Genomic DNA, 17,970 nt, shown 5'->3' with positions numbered 1-17,970 from the left:
AGATCCCAGGTTCAGAACTCCAGTACTCAGGCCTGGGTGGCAAGCACTTTGACCTGCTGAGCCATTTTACCAGCCACACAAAATCATTTCTAAGTAAACATATGCAGAAATAGGTTTCGTTATGAGGTTTTCAGAGTTGGTGACATATTCAGTGGTAGAGAACTCGTCTAGCACGCTTTCAGTGTCCTTGGAAACGAGGAGAGCACCCTATCTATGGGAACTGTGGGAACTGGATTAACGTGGCGGTGAGCTGATGCTGGAAATTGAATCCTGGTCTTCTGCCAGAGCAGCCTGTGTGAGCTAGGTGGTAGTTGCCCATGCCTTTATCCCAGGAGGCAGAGGCAGGCAGATTTCTGATTTCTGAGTTCAAGGCCAGCCTGGTCTATGGAGCAAGTTCTAGTTCAGACAGAACTACTCAGAGAAACTCTGGTCTCCAAGAACAAACAAACAAAAGAGCAGCCTGTGCTTTTAAACCCTGAGCCATCTCTCCAGCTCCAGCCTTATGCTTTTTTTTTTTTTCTGAGACAGACTTTCTCTGTGGCTATCGAGCCTGTCCTGGATCTAGCTCTTGTAGACCAGACTCGTCTCGAACTCAGATATCCACCTGCCTCTGCGATTAAAGGCATGCGCCACCACTGCCCAATTTATGCTTTACTTTTTATTCACCCACCCTTCCCCTCTTCTCCCCCATACCTCTTCTTGTTGGTACCCACTCCCACCTCTCTCTCTTTTTTTTTTCTTCAAGATGGGAGTTTTCTCTGTGTAGCCCTGTCTGTCCTGGAATGCACTCTGTAGACCAGGCTAGCCTCGAACCTCCACTTGTCTCTGCTTCCCAAGTGCTGGAACTAAAGGCGTGAACCACCGCGCCACCACCTGGCCCCTTTCCCTCTCCTAAAATTTCTTCCTCCTCTCTATATAAATAAAAGTATTAAGCACTGGGCAATGGTGGCACACACCTTTAACCCCAGCATTCAGGAAACAGAGGCTGGAGGATCTCCGTGAGTTCGAGGCCAGCCTGCTAGGCTACAAAAATACATAGAGAAACCCTGTGCTCCCCCCAAAAGTATTAAGCTCTTTGAACCCCAGTGTCACAGAGCTGAAGACACAAGACACATGTTTTGGCATGTGTTCTCTATCACTGAGCTGTGGCCCAGCCCTGACCTCAATTTGCTAGCTTAGTGCAGTCATAACCAGCACCTTCCAAAAGTCCTCGTGAAATCCAGCCATGGTACCCCATCACTTGGGAGGCAGGAGCAGAAGAATCAAGAGTTCCATACAAGGGAGAAATCCAGGCATGGTACCCCATCACTTGGGAGGCAGGAGCAGAAGGATCAGGAGTTCCAGACAAGGGAGAAGCTAAGTTGGGAAAGTGTTTGCTGTGTAAGCGTGATGACTTGAGTTTGATTCCCAGCACCTACATAAAAACTGCAGATGTGGCCGGCTGGGCAGTGGTGGCACACACCTTTAATCCGAGCACTCGGGAGGCAGAGGCAGGTGGATCACTGTGAGTTTCAAGGCCAGCCTGGTCTATAAGAGCTAGTTCCAGGACAGGCTCCAAAGCCACAGAGAAACCCTGTCTCAAAAAATAAAGAAAATAAAAACTTTTTACAAAATGCAGATATGGTAGTAAACACTTGTAATCCCAGCATCGCGGTGGAGATGAGCACATTCCTAGGGCTACACAGAAGCCAGGGAGCCCCAGAGCTCAGGGAGAGACCCTGCCTCAAAACCAAGATGACTCTTGAGGAACTACACCAGAGGTTAACCTCTGGCCTCCACGTGCACACGGATGCACAGGCACAAGCAGCTGCACACACCGAGACATCCACACCCACACTCAAATATAAAATGTCCTTCTAGGCCTGGCGGTGGTGGCACACACTTTTAATCCCAGCATTTAGAGGCAGAGGCAGGTGGATCTTTGTGAGTTGGAGGCCAGCCTGGTCTATAAGAGCTAGTTTCAGGACAAGCTCCAAAGCTACAGAGAAACCTTGTCTCGACAAAAAAATAAATAAATAAATGAAAAAGGTCCTTGTAAAGGAGACCACAGGCATGACCCTCCTAGCGCAGAGCCTGGTACTTGCCCACTGTTGCAGGTTTTTTCTCCCTCCTTGTCTTTCACCTTCCACATCTCCAAAAGAACCATTGATTGAAAAGGCAGGGAGACCTCTGCAGGGTCCGCCAGATGATCAGGATCACCATGGAATCTGGCCTAGCTAGTTGTCTGGAATGAGTGGCCTTAGGGAGAAGTGGTCACAGGACTGGGGGAAGGCACACTCATGGACAGTGGAGACAGAGAGTTAAGGCTGAAAAATATTCTCCTTACTCTGCGCCACGGCACAGTCAGCACCGTTGTCCTTGAAATAATCTCAAAAAAAAAAAAGTGCCGGTATTGGTGTCTAACCCGCACTGGCGCTTGGGGAGCGCAGGGGCGGCATGGGGAGGAGGGCTCTCCAGCCTCTGGGTATACATTGTCTGGTTTACATCTCAGCAAGCTGCAGGTGCCAATTACAGGAGGTAAAGCTGGAGCTCAGGGTGGGGCTGCAGGTTGTCCTGGTCAGTCAGCTCGCGAGGGGTTGTGGCTGGGTTTCAAGTCCACGCGTCCAGAACTCTTGGGCTATTTGTTGCCGTTGCCTTAGGTTCTCTCTGCTCCCTCTAGCGCTGACCTCTGAGAGAAAGTGGGAAGGCGATGGCCTCTAGCAGAGGGTGCTGCCAAGGAAATGGTTGTGTGTGGATGGTTTCAGTCAAGGCCCTCTCTGCCCTTGGTGGGGGTGGGGACGGGGAAGACTGCAAGCGGAGTTAGCCAGTGTGAGAAGCTCCCCCTATTCTAAACACTGGGGGAGGGGTGTTCTCATTCCTAGGCACGCCCTCCTTCCAATCCCCAGACCGTCCTTAGTTTCTTACTCCTTAGCAGAAACAAACAAAAAAACAAAAAAAACCCTAAGATTGGGAGAAGGGGGTCCCATAGTACTTTAGCCTCCATATCTGTAGCCTTCCCCTGGCTAGTCAAGCCAGCTGTGCAAACTCTAGGTCCGAGAAGGGAAATCAAACACCTTTCTCAACCAATCCCCCTTTTAGCAACAAAGGGAAGCCACCCCCTACCCAATCTAGTCCAGACACCTTAGGGTAGGGACACTAGTCCAGGTCCCCAGCATCTACCCATGGAACACACACTGAAGCTTAAGAGAGGGAGGCTAGGGCTTGGGGACCCCCTGGAACTCTGTCCTTCAGGCAGTCCCCTCCTCCCCACTAATAGGTATTTCCTGTTTATGAGGCAGCTAGGGCTGGGCTTTGGGGAAGGGATGGAGGAGTTCTTCCCTTCTCAGGGCTGGGTTGGGGAGTCCTTGAGGACTGCCTGAAGGTTGGGCGGCTTCTCCCTCTGGAAGGGTGTTTCCTACGTAGACTGTCCAGGATGCCCCAACCCCCACCCGCGCCGTGGCCTCTGCCCCTACGGGTAGGGGGCACTGGAGGAGTCGGCTTCCTGTTCTCCACCTCTAAAACCCTCAACCCAGAGCTGTTTCCAGGGGGCGGAGGATGGGGGTGGGTGGGTAGAAGGCTCCAGGGCTGGAAGGAGAAAGTGGGGGGATGGGAAGTGTCTCAACTGGTGCGTCAGAGCCTGCAAGAGGAAAGGATGGCCTTCGTAGTCGCCCCCCCCATTCAAACCTAGTGGTCAATTCACAGCCCCTGTCCCCTTGCAAAAAGCAGACCTCAGGCCTTAGGCGGGGGAGGGCGGGGACCCTACTTAATTAACCCTTTTAGTTCTCTAGTCCTAACTGGTTCAGCAGGCAAGGTCTGGTTAATTTAAATGGGGGGGGGGAGATGAGTCTAGGGGTTGCTCTGAGAATTAGGACAGAGCCCCTTTTCCCACCCAGCTGCGGGTGGAGCGCATAACACAGGGCCCGCAGACTGAGGCTAGGGTCTCTGCAGAGAGCACAGGCAGGGGTCAGTGCCCCATCCTTCCAGGGGGTGGAGAGAGGGCTACACCTCACTGCCCACCCAGGCTCCGCCTCCCCCAAGCCCCGCTCCCGCTCAGCCCCGCTCCCAACCCCGCGCACCCGGAGGACGGACGCCGAGCGTGAGGCTTCGTCTCCTCCCGCTCCCCAGCGCCCGCCCTCGCCGGGGTCTCTGCCTCCGTCTCGTTTTTTAAGAGCTGCGTCACATGCATGCCGTTCCCGGGAACGCTCCCTGCCCCTCGCCGCGCGGCGCACGCACGCCGTCGCTAGCGGCGCGCTCGCCCGGGTCACTTTGACACGGCTCTCCCCTCCCACTAGCAGGACAATTAGCATATTAATAAAGCCCGGCCCAGCCCGACTAGGGCCGGGGAGCCGGCGCCGGCGAGAGGGAGAGGCCGCGCGAGCGGGAGCGAGCGCGAGGGCGGCGACGGCGAGGGCGGCGGGAGCGCACAGACACGCACACGCACACGCGCACACACGGACACACACTCCGGGGACGCACACCCGCGCGTACACACGCTGAGGCAGCTCGCCTTCCTGCCTGGCTTCCTTCCTGTCTGCTCCGCGCCTGACAGGCCCCTCGCTGCAGGCAGGGGCCGCCCGCACCGGGCAGAGGCCGGGCCGGGCCGGCGGCGAGGGCATCGGGGGCCGCGGGTGGCGGCAGCGGCTCATGCCCGGCCTGTCCCTGCGAGGGGCGGGCACCGTGACTCGGCTGGGCCCCCAGCGGCGGGCGATGTGAAGATGTCAGTGGGCTGTGCCTGTCCTGGTGAGTGGGTCTCGCGGCCGCCTGGCCCCTCCCTCCCTCCCTGTAGGCTCCCTCACCCCTGGTTTGGTTGTAATTTGTATGTGGGGGGGGGGTTGTCGAAGGCATGGTGGGGTCTAGAGTTAGCGGGGTCTCAGTATAAATGCGCAGCAGCCCAGAGGCACGGGGAGGGGTGCCGAGGATGGCTTGTATTTTTTTGAGGGGGGGGGAAGGCTAACTGGGGAGGGATGGGGGACTAAAATTCCCAGAATTCCAGGGTGTTAGCCAATCAGAAGTGACTTTGGACTTTTGACCCCCCCTCAGGTCATGGTAGAGTTGTGATTGGCTGGTTTGGGTTCCCCCCCCCTTCCCTGCTTCTTATTGCCTCTTACATATTTTGTGACAGTACCCCCCTCGGGCTGTTTCTGTGGATGCTGTTTGGAGGAGGAGTTGATCGGGACCCATCTTGCCCCCCTCTAACTTTTCCTGTCGGTTGCCAGGGAAGAAGGTTGGCTCTCCTAAGGGACAGAAAGCACTCCTAGGGGGTGTCAGATAATTGGGCCCTTGGGTCAGCTATCTCCCTTCGGGGGAGGGGAAATGTATCAGTTCCAAGTTGGCTATGAAGTAAGAGTGGTTTGCTGAGTTGTGTTAGGGGGAGCAAGGCTTGACCCCCGAAGTAAAAACTTGAGGACCAAATTTCAAATCACAACCTTCCCCCAAGCACAGCAGATCTTGCCAGGCGATAGCTGTGTTTGAGTTTTTTCTTCTCATAGGGTCGGGGTGTAGGCTCTACAGGTGCTAGGAGGAAACAGAGCCATGCGACAGGAGAGGTAGGCTAAAGAGGGTCCCAGAATATAGTCTGTCCCCTTCCTTATAACTCTGTGTTCTCAATTGGCCTTCCTTCGAGGATGGAGTCGGCTTTCTCTAGGAAGTCGGTGCTCAGTGTCCTGGGTCTAGCCTGGTCTGGATTCTTTGCCCCTCTAGACGTCTTGTATTCTGAGAAGCCTATACTTCATAACCAGGACCCCCCCCTCCAACACTCACAAATACACGCTCCCTCAGGGGAAGCTGCCAGTGCTGAAGCTTCCTTGGAAGTCATGTGACCCTAGCCAAGTTGGACTGGGTTGAGCACACACTTCAGGTGCCTGCTGAAGCTGACATTTTAGAGGCATAGTGCCCAGGAGGAGGGCTAGGAGAGCCTGAGGATCCTGGGGTACCTAGGTGTGAGGACCCCTGGCTCCTGCTGCAGAGGGTGGAGAAGAGGAGAGGGAAGAGCTTGCTAGGCTGGAATCCTGCCTAGCCTCATATTCGACCCACCAATTTGAGGTGTATGTTTGTGTGTGTATTTCTCCTTTGCAATTGGCCAATGCTAGAGAAGGTAGTTCATGCTCTCAGCCCACCCTTGGGTCCTTTTCCTCCAGCATCATGCTTGAGAGCCCAAAGTAAGGTAAGGCTCAAAACAAGCTAGCGGCTGAAACCTGTAATCCCCCATCCGCCTCCCCCCCCAACACACAAGGTTTCTCTGTGTAACAGCCCTGGCTGTCCTGGAACTCGCTCTGTAGACTGGGGGCTACAGAGCTCGAACTCAGAGATCCGCCTGACTCTGCCTCCTGAGTGCTGGGACTATGGTGTTTCCTACCACCTGCTGGCTTAGTTCCCGCAGATAGTAGCTAGGGGTTGTATATGGAGAGGTTGTCAGCCTGGGGGAGGATGGGAGATTGGTTCTGGAATTGGGTTCCCCTCAGAGTCACTGTGTCGAGCATGGAGACAGGAAGAGGATCCTTGCCCAGGGATGCCTATGTACATTTTCAGTCAGTTCCCCAAAGCTCATGATATGTCTGGGAGCTGGGTGAGAGAGAAGGAGCAAAAGATGGCCAAGGGGAGAGAGTCTTTTTCTTAATTGTGAAGAAGTCTGATGGACTGATGTCCCAGCGAGTGGTGAGACTTTAAAAGAGGAGAACCCTGTGGGAGGGGCTTAGAGAGAGGCCTTGAGGTGGAAAGTGGTAGGAGTTGGGCTAAGAGAGAGGACCAGGCTTGCATGTGGAGGGGAGCACACACATCATTCAACCAAGGGCATTCTGACTGCATCTAGCCGCTCAGGCCTGAGGACCACCATCACCCTGAGCGGCCCTGGGGCCTAGGCGCCCTGGCAGGCTGCCTGCCTGCCTGAGTCTCTCCTTTGTGCTCTGCTGTCTCTGGGCTCCTCCTCCCCCAGCCAGCCAGAGACAGCACATGCCCCACACATGTGACTGAGGGAGCCAGAGCACACACAGCCACACAGAGGCACATGCGGAAACACCACAGGATACACATGTACACGCCTCTCCAGCCCTCCTGGTGCTCCTGGGGTGGAGAACATCTTGGGGCTAAAGGACCAGGAGCAGGAACAAGCCTTGCTGAGGAGCATCTCCCTGGGCAGGATGCTAAGGGGCTAAGGCCTGTCTGGGGCAGCATGTGGCTCAGAAGGGTTAAGGCAGGGAGAAGTAGGGGGAGGGGAGGAGGCAGCAGTGGTGGCGGCTGGGAGCCAGGAGAGGAGGATGGCAGAGCGCCAGGCCAACGGGAGGCCGGGCACAGACAAAGGAATGGGGGCAGGCACACTGGAGGCCTGGGTCAGGGGCCCGGGCAGGGGGCAGTGCTGGTACCTCATACTGTGGGCTGCCTTTCTCTGAGCCCCCACCTCCAGAAGTACTCATAGGCTTCTCTCCCTCATCACCTTTGTCATCCTTGGCTGCCCCCCACGCACCAATTTTTAGGACCTTCTGACATAGACTTGCAGCCTTTGGCTGGACCTTTTCTGCCCTGTGACTGGGGAACTGGGTCAGAGCAGGAGTAGACTTGCTACAGAAAAGGAACTAAGAGCCTTTTGAATGATAGGTCAGAGTCTTGGTACATCTTGGTGCTCAAGGGCCCCTCACAGAAAGAGCGGAGGCCCCTTGTGGCTCCTGTGCGACTAGATAGTTCTGAGCTCTGGGCTGGGGGCAAAAGCCAGAGCACATACTCCTCCCCCATCCCTATGTGGACAGTCATTTGAAGCCTGGAGGAGGAAGGGTCTAGACTAGGAATGGCTGCCTCTCTCCAGGACTGGGTTTCTATCAGGTGGAGTTTAATGTCCAGGTTCCTAGCCTCAAGGCCTCCTGGCTCTGGTTCTGGTGAAATGTGTGTGTTTGACCCCCTATAAGGACATCCGTGTGTGTCTGTCTGTGTGTCTGTGCACACTTCAGGTGATGCCCATCAACACGCTTTGAAGAGTTTTGGCTTTTCGCTGAGGCTGTTTTTGAATTCCTTGACCCTTCTTCCTGCCTCTACCTCTGAGTGTTGGGATTGTGGGTGTGCTTGTTCCACTAGGCCAACATGCCCCATGTATATATGTATGTAGTCATGTGTGACCTGGAACTTGTTATTTAGACTAGGCTAACACAGACATCTGCCTACCTTTACCTCCAAGAGCTGGGATTAAAGGTTTATGCCACCACATCCATAACATGTATTAATTTTTGAAGTAGTCTCCCTGTGGCTGAGACTGGCCATGGAGCTTGTATATGTTCCAGACTGTCCTCAAACTCATTGAAATCCTTCTTCAGCTTCCCAAGTTCTGGGATTACAGTTGTGTTCCGCTCTGTCAGGATCACTTTGGAGAGTTTAAAGGCACTAATGACAGGCATTGTTGTTCTGTTGGTGAGGGAAAGTGTTTTTTTCAGAATTGGTATCTAAATTTCGAAGCTAAAAAAAATGTCTCCTATCCTCGCGGTAGGCTGCGTACTGCAGGTTCTGGATAAATGACCAGGATTTCAGTGTTTGAGAGCTGGGGTGTTGCAGGTGAGTGTGGTGTGATAGAGAAAGGGGTACGGTGCAGGGAAGGTGGGCTGTGACCAGGACATCCATGTTACAGTGTGTTCCCATTCAGCAGTTTTGGTGTGTATGTTGGGGTCAGGGTCCATGCCTGGTCCTGGCCCCCCATCCATGGACGTCAGGGTCTAACTCAGAATTTGTATTTGTCCAGGCTATGAGTGTATTTAGGGTTTAAGGAGTGTGTACCAGATGCTGATTTATGTGAAAGTCAGGGGTGTAATTTACATGTGGAGCATGTTTACAGAGCCGGGTGCAGTCTTATCATTTTCTTGCTTCTGTGTCCATCATGAAAACCCTGGCCTTGGATTGTTGTGAATGTAGTTGGGGAAGGAGTCCAGCTGCTCCTTCCTCAAGTGTGTGCCTGCGCGTGTTTCCTTTTCCTGTTAGCACCGAAGTTTCACAAGTATCCCTTCCCCTAGGAAAGCCCTTTTCAGATAACCCAAGCCCTACCCCACTAACCGAATACCTTTATTAAGACCTGGGGGTAGTGGGCTGGATTCATCGCCCCTTTCAAGAACCCTTGGATAGGCAAATTGGCCATCCTTATCCTGACAACGCCCCAACGCCGCTTTCCCTAGCATCCACGTGGCTTCAGGGGTGGTGTCCCGGAAGGGTGTTCTCTAAAGGGGGATCTAATCCAGGGCTTGGAACTTGGCTGGGTTTGGGGCAGGGAAGCCTGGACTATCCGTTTCTCTCTAGTGTTTACAAGCTGAACTCAGAATGTGGGTCCTTCAAAAGTCCCGTCCCTCCCCAGCTTCCTCCCCCCTAGCTGCTTAGGGATTTCTCCGGAGAGCCCGGAGTGGCAGCTCAGGCCGGCCTTTAACCTGAGAGGTCTGTGGGAGGTTTGGCTGGGTGAAGATATTGGGAGTCTGCAAAGGCCAGCACCGCCCTTCACCCCAGCATGTGGCTCTGAAGGGTGCGTTTCGTTGCTGGCCCTCCCTAGGCCTCCTCTCGGTCCAGGTCTCCCCTGGCCCAATCCGTTCAGTCCCCAGTCTCCAGGTCTCAATCTCTTTTGTTTTTCTCAGCAGTCCCTCCTCGCTCCCTCCCTCCGCTCTTCCTCCTCGCTGGCGGGGAGGGGGCGGGGCCGGCGGGGCAGCTCCACCCTCCGCCCGCCCTGGGGCCTCCTTCGGCGAGAGGCTCGGAGAGCGAGCGGGGAGGAGAGGGAGGGAGGAGGGAGAGAAAGGGAGAAAGGAAGGAGCAGGCGGGCGCTGCGTGTGTCTGAGTGTGCCAGTGTGAGTGAGTGTGAGTGCCGGGCCCTGCCTCTCCCGCCTCCCCAGTAGAGGGGCCCGGTGGCCTAGGGAGGGCGGGCGGGCTGCTTGGAGGCAGAGGCAGCGAGAGGCGGCGGCGGGCAGAGCCGAGGAGGAGGAGGAGAGAGGAAAGAGCCGAGCAGCCATTGTTGAGGGAAACCTTGCAAACAAAGAAGGCTCCGGACTCCCCGCGGCCCCCCGCCCCCCAGGCCGGCCCCCTGGCCCCCAACCCCCGGCCCAGTGGCCATTGTAACTTTCCCCCCTGGCTGTGGACGCCGCGGGGCGGGCAGAGGCTGTGCATGCGAGTCTTTGTGCGGCCTGCGGAGTGGAGCTCCCAGCCAGACCGGCCTGTCCCACTCGGGACATGAGCTGCTGAAGTTGGCTCCACCTAAGTCCTCACCCTTGCCAGGGTCCCCGAGGGCTTCCAGGCGCTCCCCGCACCTTCCCCGACCCCCTCAGTTCTCCCAGGTAAGTCTGGGCGCCTTGAAAGCTTGTTGGGGTGGGCAAAAGGCCCTCTGTCTAGCCCAGGCCTGGTATGCTGGCTGGGGGAGAAGTACCCCGACTCCCAGCATGTGGGCTGCAAGCGTGCTGACCTATGGTCAGTCCCGAAGGGAGGAGGCCTGCCCTCAGGTCAGTCTGGTTACCATGGAAATGCCCAGCTGGAGGTACCTTCTCAGCCTCGGGACGGTGCTTCCAACCTGAGCAAACTTTGCTAGTTCTGAGCTCTTCCTTTCAACCCGCTTCCTTAGAGCTCTCAGAGTGCTGAGGGGCAGGTGTTGACTCTGGGGCTGGGTGACACGTTTCCTTTACTCCCACCCCCACCTTGGTCCCTGTATTCCTCCTACGGTGGACAGGCAGCAACAGGGACAGATGGCCAGGGTGAGGTCCCTCCCCTTCGCACTCCCAGCCCCTTGTGCTGGTGCTACTGGGAGTTGCTATGGCTCTCTGAGAGATGCTGAATTTGGTTGCGTCCGTTCACTTGAGGTGGAGAGGCCCCAGAGTTTGGGCGTTAGTCCCCCACAACTTTTAAGACTAGCCCAAACAATACCCCTGAGGAACTCAACTGTCTTGCTTTTCTTCTCTTCAAGTTCTTGAGCTGATAAATTTCTACAGGGGGCCCAGAAATTCTGTGGGGCAGAGGTAGCTCGGCTTTTTAGGCAAAGAGGGGATGAGGGCCAATTCTGAGAAGCAGACTCTTGGATTCATTGCCTAGGGCTGACCTTTGGTGGGCTACATTAGTTCCAACTTTCTGTATGGCTTCAGTGTGCATGTCTGTGGAGTGGAGAGTCCTGCTGGATAAAGGCTGTCATTTCCTGAAGCAAGGGTTCAGTCCAGGATTGTGTGCGAAAGCAGTGTGTGCAGTGCTGAGAGTGTGTTCTGGGCCCTGTGAGCTCCTGCGGAAGATGAGGGCCTTTTGTGGACACCCTGACACTGCCTGGGGCTGCTGGGTTCCAGCCGGCGGTAGGCGTGTTGAGGCGAGCTAAAGGTGGAAGCCTGCTAGGCAGGATGAGGCACCCGATTGCTGGCACACACAGGCTCTGACTCTTGGCACCTTTAGAGACTGTAGTCTGGGTCCCTCTGGGGACCCCCCCTTGCCCATTGTAATATGGAACCCCTGGGGAGAAAATTAAATGACACAAGTTGGCACAGGGTCTTCTTTTGTCTCTTCCCCCCAGGAGCAAAATAAATTTTATGTTTAAATTAGGGGACAAGGCTCAGACATAGCCAATACAGGTAGTCTTCCAAATGCAATCAAGTTTTAGGGGCCAAGAAAGTGAAAACAGGGCCAGAATCTTTGAGACCATGCCTCAGTTTCCCCTCTTTTCTGGTGGGGAGGGAAAGAATGGAGTTGCCTGGGTAACTGGCTCCTATCCAAGCATGAATTTAACTGTGGTAGTTATAAACTAGGACTCAAGAAAGTACACATGCTGCTTCAAAGTAGTGGAGGAGAGGGCATCCCTGCAGTGTACAGCAGAGACCCCTTTCTAGTAGTGTTGCCCCCTAGACTGAGAGCCCCTGGGATGGAGGGGCTTTACCAGGCTCCTGTGTTCGTTTGTAAGTAGACTGTAGTAGAGAGGTCCATCTGTTTCCCTCCCACCTCAAGGCTCAGAAAGGGCTAGACTCGGAGCTTCTGGTCTGGAAACAATGCTCTACCCATTGTAGGTGTGGGTCTAGGGGATGGGCTGATAAGGGGGTGGCTGTTGGTGGGGGAGGCTAAAAGCTCAACTGTTTATCTGGTGGGCCGCACCCAACAGGCACACCAGCCACCCTTATCTTTCTATCCCTTGCCCTCCTAAGACCCTGCAGGGTCCAGGAAGAGCTGAGAAATCTCTAAGTCCCTCTATCTTTCCCCACCTTGGTCACCGGAGCACATATTAAAGGGGTCACAGGGTAGAAAGAGAGTAGGATGTGGGGATTAGGGTATCTAGGTTCAGATCCTGGCTTTGCTGGTCGCTAATGGTATGTTCTTGGCAAGTCCCTTCCTCAGTTGCCACATCTTAAAAATGGGAATGTTATTGTCAATCCTGCTGCCTCACAAAGTTGAACAAAACAATGCAGATAAAAAGGAGGTTAGCACCAGGCAGTGGTAATGCATGCTTTAATCCCAGCACTCAGGAGGCAGAGGCAGGCGGATCTCTGAGTTCAAGACCAGCCTGGTCTACAGAGCGAGTTCCAGGACAGGCTCCACAGCTACTGGGAAACCCTGTCTCAAAAAAAAAAAAAAAACACCAAGAAAAAACCCCCCCAAAAAACAAAAAAAGGTTTGCAAAATTGTAATGTTTGGCCTTTTTTTCTGTGTCCTGGCATTTTTCCTTGCTTTAGTTCATCCTTCATCATTCAGTCTCAGTCAAAAAAGACAGGGTCTTGAGCATGAGCTGAGATTAGTGCTCAATACTATGCCCTGCCTGCTTGCTCTCTTTCTCCCTCCCTCCTTTCCTTGTTTATTGTATTTTTAATTATGGGGGAGGGGACATAGGAAGGGGCACACAATTCCAGGTACCCACAGAAGCCAGAGGAGGATGCTATGTCCCTGGGAGCTAGGGTTACAGGAAGTTGTGAGTAGCCCTATGTGCTGGGAACTGAACTCGGGTCCTCTGGAAGAGCCTGAGCCAGCTCTCCAGCCCCACTCCCAGTTTCTTAATTAAATAAGATGGGAGCTAGATTTTGAAGAGGTGATCGATGGGCCTTAGAAAGTCCCCTCTAAGTCACCAGACTCCAGAGGACTAACCTTAATCTACATGGTCTAGCAGGCTACCAGGGAAATTCCCAAGAAGTTTAAGGGAGCCGTGCCATTCTCTCTGTTAGGTTGTTCCTCAAAGTCATTCAAGCTGTACTCGCCGAAGGAGCCCCCGAACGGCAACGCCTTCCCTCCCTTTCATCCCGGCACCATGCTGGATCGGGATGTGGGGTGAGTTGCAGTCCTACTTCTAACCCTCATTAGATGGTAACCTGCCTGGAAAGGTCCCCTCCTCCAGTAATTTCTGTCTTCCACCCTGATTCTCCGTCTCTCCCCTTACACAGCCCAACTCCCATGTACCCGCCTACATACCTGGAGCCTGGGATAGGGTAAGTGGATTCCAGCCAGTAGGGAAGCTTTTCTTTGCATGGATCTAAGCAGAAGTGGGGTAGATAGGACGGTTCTGCTCCTGACCTCACTTCTTTACTTCCCCAGGAGGCATACACCATATGGTAACCAAACCGACTATAGAATATTTGAGCTTAACAAACGGCTACAGAACTGGACAGAGGTATGGCCGAGAAAAAGAGATCAGGACGACGGGGCGGTCCAAGTGAGCACCCCTGTGGAATGTTTTATTGCACACTGGCACTCATTTCTGTGTTCTGCAGGAGTGTGACAATCTCTGGTGGGACGCTTTCACGACTGAGTTCTTTGAGGATGATGCCATGTTGACCATCACTTTCTGCTTGGAGGACGGACCAAAGAGATACAGTGAGTGGCTTCTGTGAGAATATTACACTCTCTCTGTACTTTGTGAGTCTAGAAGTCTTAAGAGGTCTGCCTTGGTCCTTTTTGAAGTACCTTTGTCCTGAACAACTTGTCCTGTTTTGCAGCCATCGGCCGGACCCTGATCCCACGCTACTTCCGCAGCATTTTTGAGGGGGGTGCTACAGAGCTGTATTATGTACTTAAGCACCCCAAGGAGGCATTCCACAGCAACTTTGTGTCCCTCGACTGTGACCAGGGCAGCATGGTGACCCAGCACGGCAAACCCATGTTCACCCAGGTCAGCAGACCAACAGGATATGGAACACCAAGGGCACCTGGCTTTGATTTCCTCTTTCCCAACATGTACTACAGCTGTTCCCCGAGGAGGCATAATGGGAAGTGGCCAAATGAGAAGGGAGGGCAGACGTAGCACTCAGCAGATATTTATTTGGTTTATTCATGTCAGTTTTCTGGGCCCCGAGGTATACGGTGAACGAGAGCCTGCCCTCATAGAGCTTGTAGCTGATGGGTTTTTCTCTGGCTACTTGGGAAAAGGACGAGGATCTGTTAAGCTTTCCTACTATGTGTGTGTAAGTATATGTGAGTGTGTAAAGGCCAGGTATGACAGGTATATGGGGAGGGGGCATGCTACAACAGTTATGCACCCAGATATTTGCACAGGTAGCCGAGGCATATGCAGGGGGAGTCGTGAGTCGAGGGGAGAACTGTAGTAGGCACATTTTTCTGTATGTGGGGAAGGCGCAGGGTTTTGACGAGCCTATCCCCAGGTGTGTGTGGAGGGCCGGTTGTACCTGGAGTTCATGTTTGACGACATGATGCGGATAAAGACATGGCACTTCAGTATCCGGCAGCACCGAGAACTCATCCCCAGGAGCATTCTGGCCATGCACGTGAGTTGTGAGCAGGACCTGAGATGCGGGGAAGGCTAGCAGTGGTGGGGCTAAGCAGACTGCCATCCCCTGCCTGAACGTAGAGAGGGGAGATGGGTTTAATACTAGCCCCTTTCTCTCAATGTGTCACGTGCTCAGGTGAGAAGATGAAACCAGATGTCAGTATTCTTTCTCTGTCTCCAGGCCCAGGACCCCCAGATGCTGGATCAACTCTCCAAAAACATTACCCGGTGTGGGCTATCCAATTCCACTCTCAACTACCTCCGAGTGAGTCTCTGATCACCCCAGTTTTGCCCCAGCCTCTCTTGTTTGAGCTGTATGTCTCTCCCCTAACAATCTAACTCACCTTCTGGTCTACCCCAGCTCTGTGTGATACTCGAGCCCATGCAGGAACTCATGTCCCGCCACAAGACCTACAGCCTCAGCCCCCGAGACTGCCTCAAGACCTGCCTTTTCCAGAAGTGGCAGCGCATGGTAGCACCTCCTGGTGAGTGCCTTGTCCCTGCCCTCTCCAGGCTCTGACAGCATACCCTGAGACTGTATCTTTTATCTCCATGAAGTTCCCTCTGCTCTGTTTCTTACTCCTGGGACTACAAGACTGAGGGCAGGGTAGACGCTCCTGAGGAATGGGAATGGAGAAAGTTGTCCAGGGCCCTTTTCCACCTGGGTCTTTTCCCTGGCACAGCGGAGCCTGCACGGCAGCAGCCCAGCAAACGGAGGAAACGGAAGATGTCAGGGGGTAGCACCATGAGCTCGGGGGGTGGCAACACCAACAACAGCAACAGCAAGAAGAAGAGCCCAGCCAGCACCTTCGCTCTCTCCAGCCAGGTACCTGTAAGCATCTCGGCTTTCTTCTCTTCTGGGCTGCCCCACTGCTCATCCCTGACCCCTGTCTGACCTGAGCTGACTAGCAGGTGTAGAAGCAAAGACAGTTTCCCCATGTACTCACTCACTCTAGAGCCAGCATGACCTGACTCCTTGTACTGATGGGAGAACCCTTGTCAGGCACATCCATGCATGGTTGTGATCACACAAACTCAGCCATAGGTACATAGAGCATGGGACAGGATCAGCTGTGAGAATATACAGGCGTTCAGAGCAGACAGCGTGAGGCACACACCATCAGAATACACTTGCTGATGGAAGGGATGGCAGGCTCGAATGTTGCATATGTAGAATACATGCACATTTCTACACATACACATTTCCCTCCCTCGTATTTTTGATCTGTAAGCTCTCTTAAAATATGGATAGAAGTTTAGGGAGCCCCTAAAACCAGAGGGAGATGGATGAGGGAGCTAGGGAGTAAAATGGTATTTCCAGAATCCAGTGGGTAGGGGCTAAAAGCTGTGATGCTTTGGCATCCTTTACTAAAAAGGATTCCAGGAACGGAGGGTATCTAGAGTTGGGGTTTTAAACTTGGGTATGAAGAGGGGGCGGGGTATCGCGCTAGGGAGGGTATGGGGGCTTTGGGGATATCTACTGCCCTGGGTCGGGCGAGCCCCTGCCCCGATTATGTTTGGGGACCTCCGCCACTCTCAGGATGTGATGGTGGTGGGGGAGCCCACCCTGATGGGCGGGGAGTTCGGGGACGAGGACGAGAGGCTCATCACTCGGCTGGAGAACACCCAGTTTGACGCGGCCAACGGCATTGACGACGAGGACAGCTTTAACAACTCCCCTGCACTGGGCGCCAACAGCCCCTGGAACAGCAAGCCTCCATCCAGCCAAGAAAGCAAATCGGAGAATCCCACATCACAGGCCTCCCAGTAAAGGCCCTGCCATGGCCACCCAGTGCTCTGCCTGCCCCACCCCTCAAAGCCCCGGGGAGCAGAAGACAATAAGAGACTGAGCATCTGAAATGGGCAACCTCCATCCACCCACTTCAGGGAGGAACTGGACTCACTGGGGGCAGGTGCCAAGATTTGTCCCCCAGTTGCCCTGGGCTGGGCCTGGCCCCTGCAGAGCCTTTTGGGGGAAGGGGGTACTCATGTGGATGCCTATGTGGACCCTGGGCCTCTGAGAAATGTCCTGACCCACCTCTCCCCAGGGCATTTGCCCCCATTCTCACCCCAGGTTCTGGGTGTCCCAGCTTCCTGATTTATCCCTCTGAGCCTGGGGTTTATACCCACAGCCCTTAGGGGCTTAAACTTAAGGGGCTTGGTTGAATGCCTTTTCCCTAGGCGGCTGTTAACGGGGTAAAATTCTGGGCTCCTCCCTTTTGCCACTTACCCAGCTCCAAGTTTTTAAAAAAAATAATATTATTAAAAATGTAAATTAAAAAAAAAGTCACTCCTGTTCCCCTATTCCCCTGTTGAAAATCCAGCTACCTCCCTCCGTCCGGCAGATGGAGGGCCTAGGGCCCAGGTGGGGTGAGAGTTGGGGCAGGGGAAGTGTGCGTGCCATTTTATACAGTTGGAGAAGCTTCAGACCAAGGAGACTCTTTGCCATCCATCTCTCTTCTTTCCTTCTGGGGTGACTGGAGTTGGGGGCCGCATGCCATCGCTTGGGAATGGCATCATTGATGACCACATCTTCTGGCAACCCCCATGTTGTCTGTCTCCCCAGCCTCCAGGGCTCTAGCCTGGCCTCCTCGTGCGTGAGGCCCTCCAGCCTCCCCCTCCGTGGTGTGTATTTTTACAGTCCTCCACTAGAGCAGCTGTCCTGGATGGGTGGGGAGGCTCGCTCCTCAGGGAGCGGGGAGGGAAGGGAGCTGCTTTGCTTGTCACTGTCTTTTTGTCTCAGTGTGTCAGGAATAGGATGAGAGGACCTTGCCCACTTTACACCTCTCCTGGCCCCTCAAACCGTGTATTTAGTCCTAACCTCTCTCTCACAGAGGAAAAAGGAGCCCCGAGACTGTCCTGCGTAAGCCCACCAGGGAGAAGGCCTCTGTCCTCCCCCAAGCTGAGGTAAACATTCCTGTCCCCGTGTCCCCTCCCTCATAGAAGAGAGGAGGGGCAGCCAGTATCCTCAGCTCCCTTTCATAGTTGAGCATGTGGTTCAGGGTGAGGAGAGGCCAGACGCAGGGGTCCGTGGCTCATGGCTCTGCTGCCTTTTCCCGTGGCCAGTGTGTATGGGTGCCTCCTCTCCCCATTCTCCCTTTTGGATTATGGGGTCCCTTGTGCCCTGCTTCCTCCATTCCAGCCACTTTTGGGAGGATGCTGTCAGGAGCCAAAGGAAAGGGTGAGGAAGGTGGATGTCCCATCCCTACTAAAATGATTTTTTCTTCTATTTTTTCTTTACCTTTTTTTTTCTTTCTATTTTTGGCCATTTGAGTCATGTATGGTACCAATCAATAAAGAGACTTTTTGGTTTGAGA

The 17,970-nt window shown here is 54.1% G+C and overlaps 1 protein-coding gene across 3 annotated transcripts; it reads left to right on the top strand.

The window, feature by feature from the left end:
- The first annotated feature begins 4,297 nt into the window (after positions 1 to 4,297).
- Ldb1 (LIM domain binding 1) lies at positions 4,298 to 17,970 on the top strand. 3 transcript variants are annotated; one of them, XM_075974243.1, is made up of 11 exons: positions 4,298 to 4,719; positions 13,098 to 13,200; positions 13,314 to 13,358; positions 13,465 to 13,540; positions 13,641 to 13,743; positions 13,866 to 14,038; positions 14,529 to 14,651; positions 14,835 to 14,918; positions 15,015 to 15,138; positions 15,337 to 15,479; positions 16,194 to 16,506. In XM_075974243.1, exons 1-11 carry the CDS (start codon positions 4,695 to 4,697, stop codon positions 16,422 to 16,424), a joined length of 1,230 nt encoding a protein of 409 aa, XP_075830358.1. In that variant the 5' UTR covers positions 4,298 to 4,694; the 3' UTR covers positions 16,425 to 16,506. The 3 variants fall into 3 exon arrangements, with proteins under 3 accessions (XP_075830358.1, XP_075830357.1, XP_075830356.1); XM_075974242.1 differs by having other exon boundaries at positions 4,299 to 4,719; positions 15,337 to 15,485; XM_075974241.1 differs by lacking the exon at positions 4,298 to 4,719 and adding an exon at positions 9,673 to 10,259 and having other exon boundaries at positions 15,337 to 15,485; positions 16,194 to 17,970.

The sequence above is a fragment of the Microtus pennsylvanicus genome, chromosome 5, assembly GCF_037038515.1.
Source record: "Microtus pennsylvanicus isolate mMicPen1 chromosome 5, mMicPen1.hap1, whole genome shotgun sequence".
Lineage (NCBI taxonomy): Eukaryota > Metazoa > Chordata > Mammalia > Rodentia > Cricetidae > Microtus > Microtus pennsylvanicus.
The sequence above is the reverse complement of the archived record's forward strand: the minus strand, read 5'-3'. Positions and strand labels throughout refer to the sequence as shown.

Bases quoted from the DNA above. Each gene is read 5' to 3' on its own strand.
- Ldb1 (XM_075974242.1), top strand. From the start codon at position 4,695: ATGTCAGTGGGCTGTGCCTGTCCTG. The intron at 14,039-14,528 runs GTCAGCAGACCA...GCCTATCCCCAG, and splicing joins GCAAACCCATGTTCACCCAG to GTGTGTGTGGAGGGCCGGTT. The intron at 15,486-16,193 runs GTAAGCATCTCG...CGCCACTCTCAG, and splicing joins CTCTCTCCAGCCAGGTACCT to GATGTGATGGTGGTGGGGGA.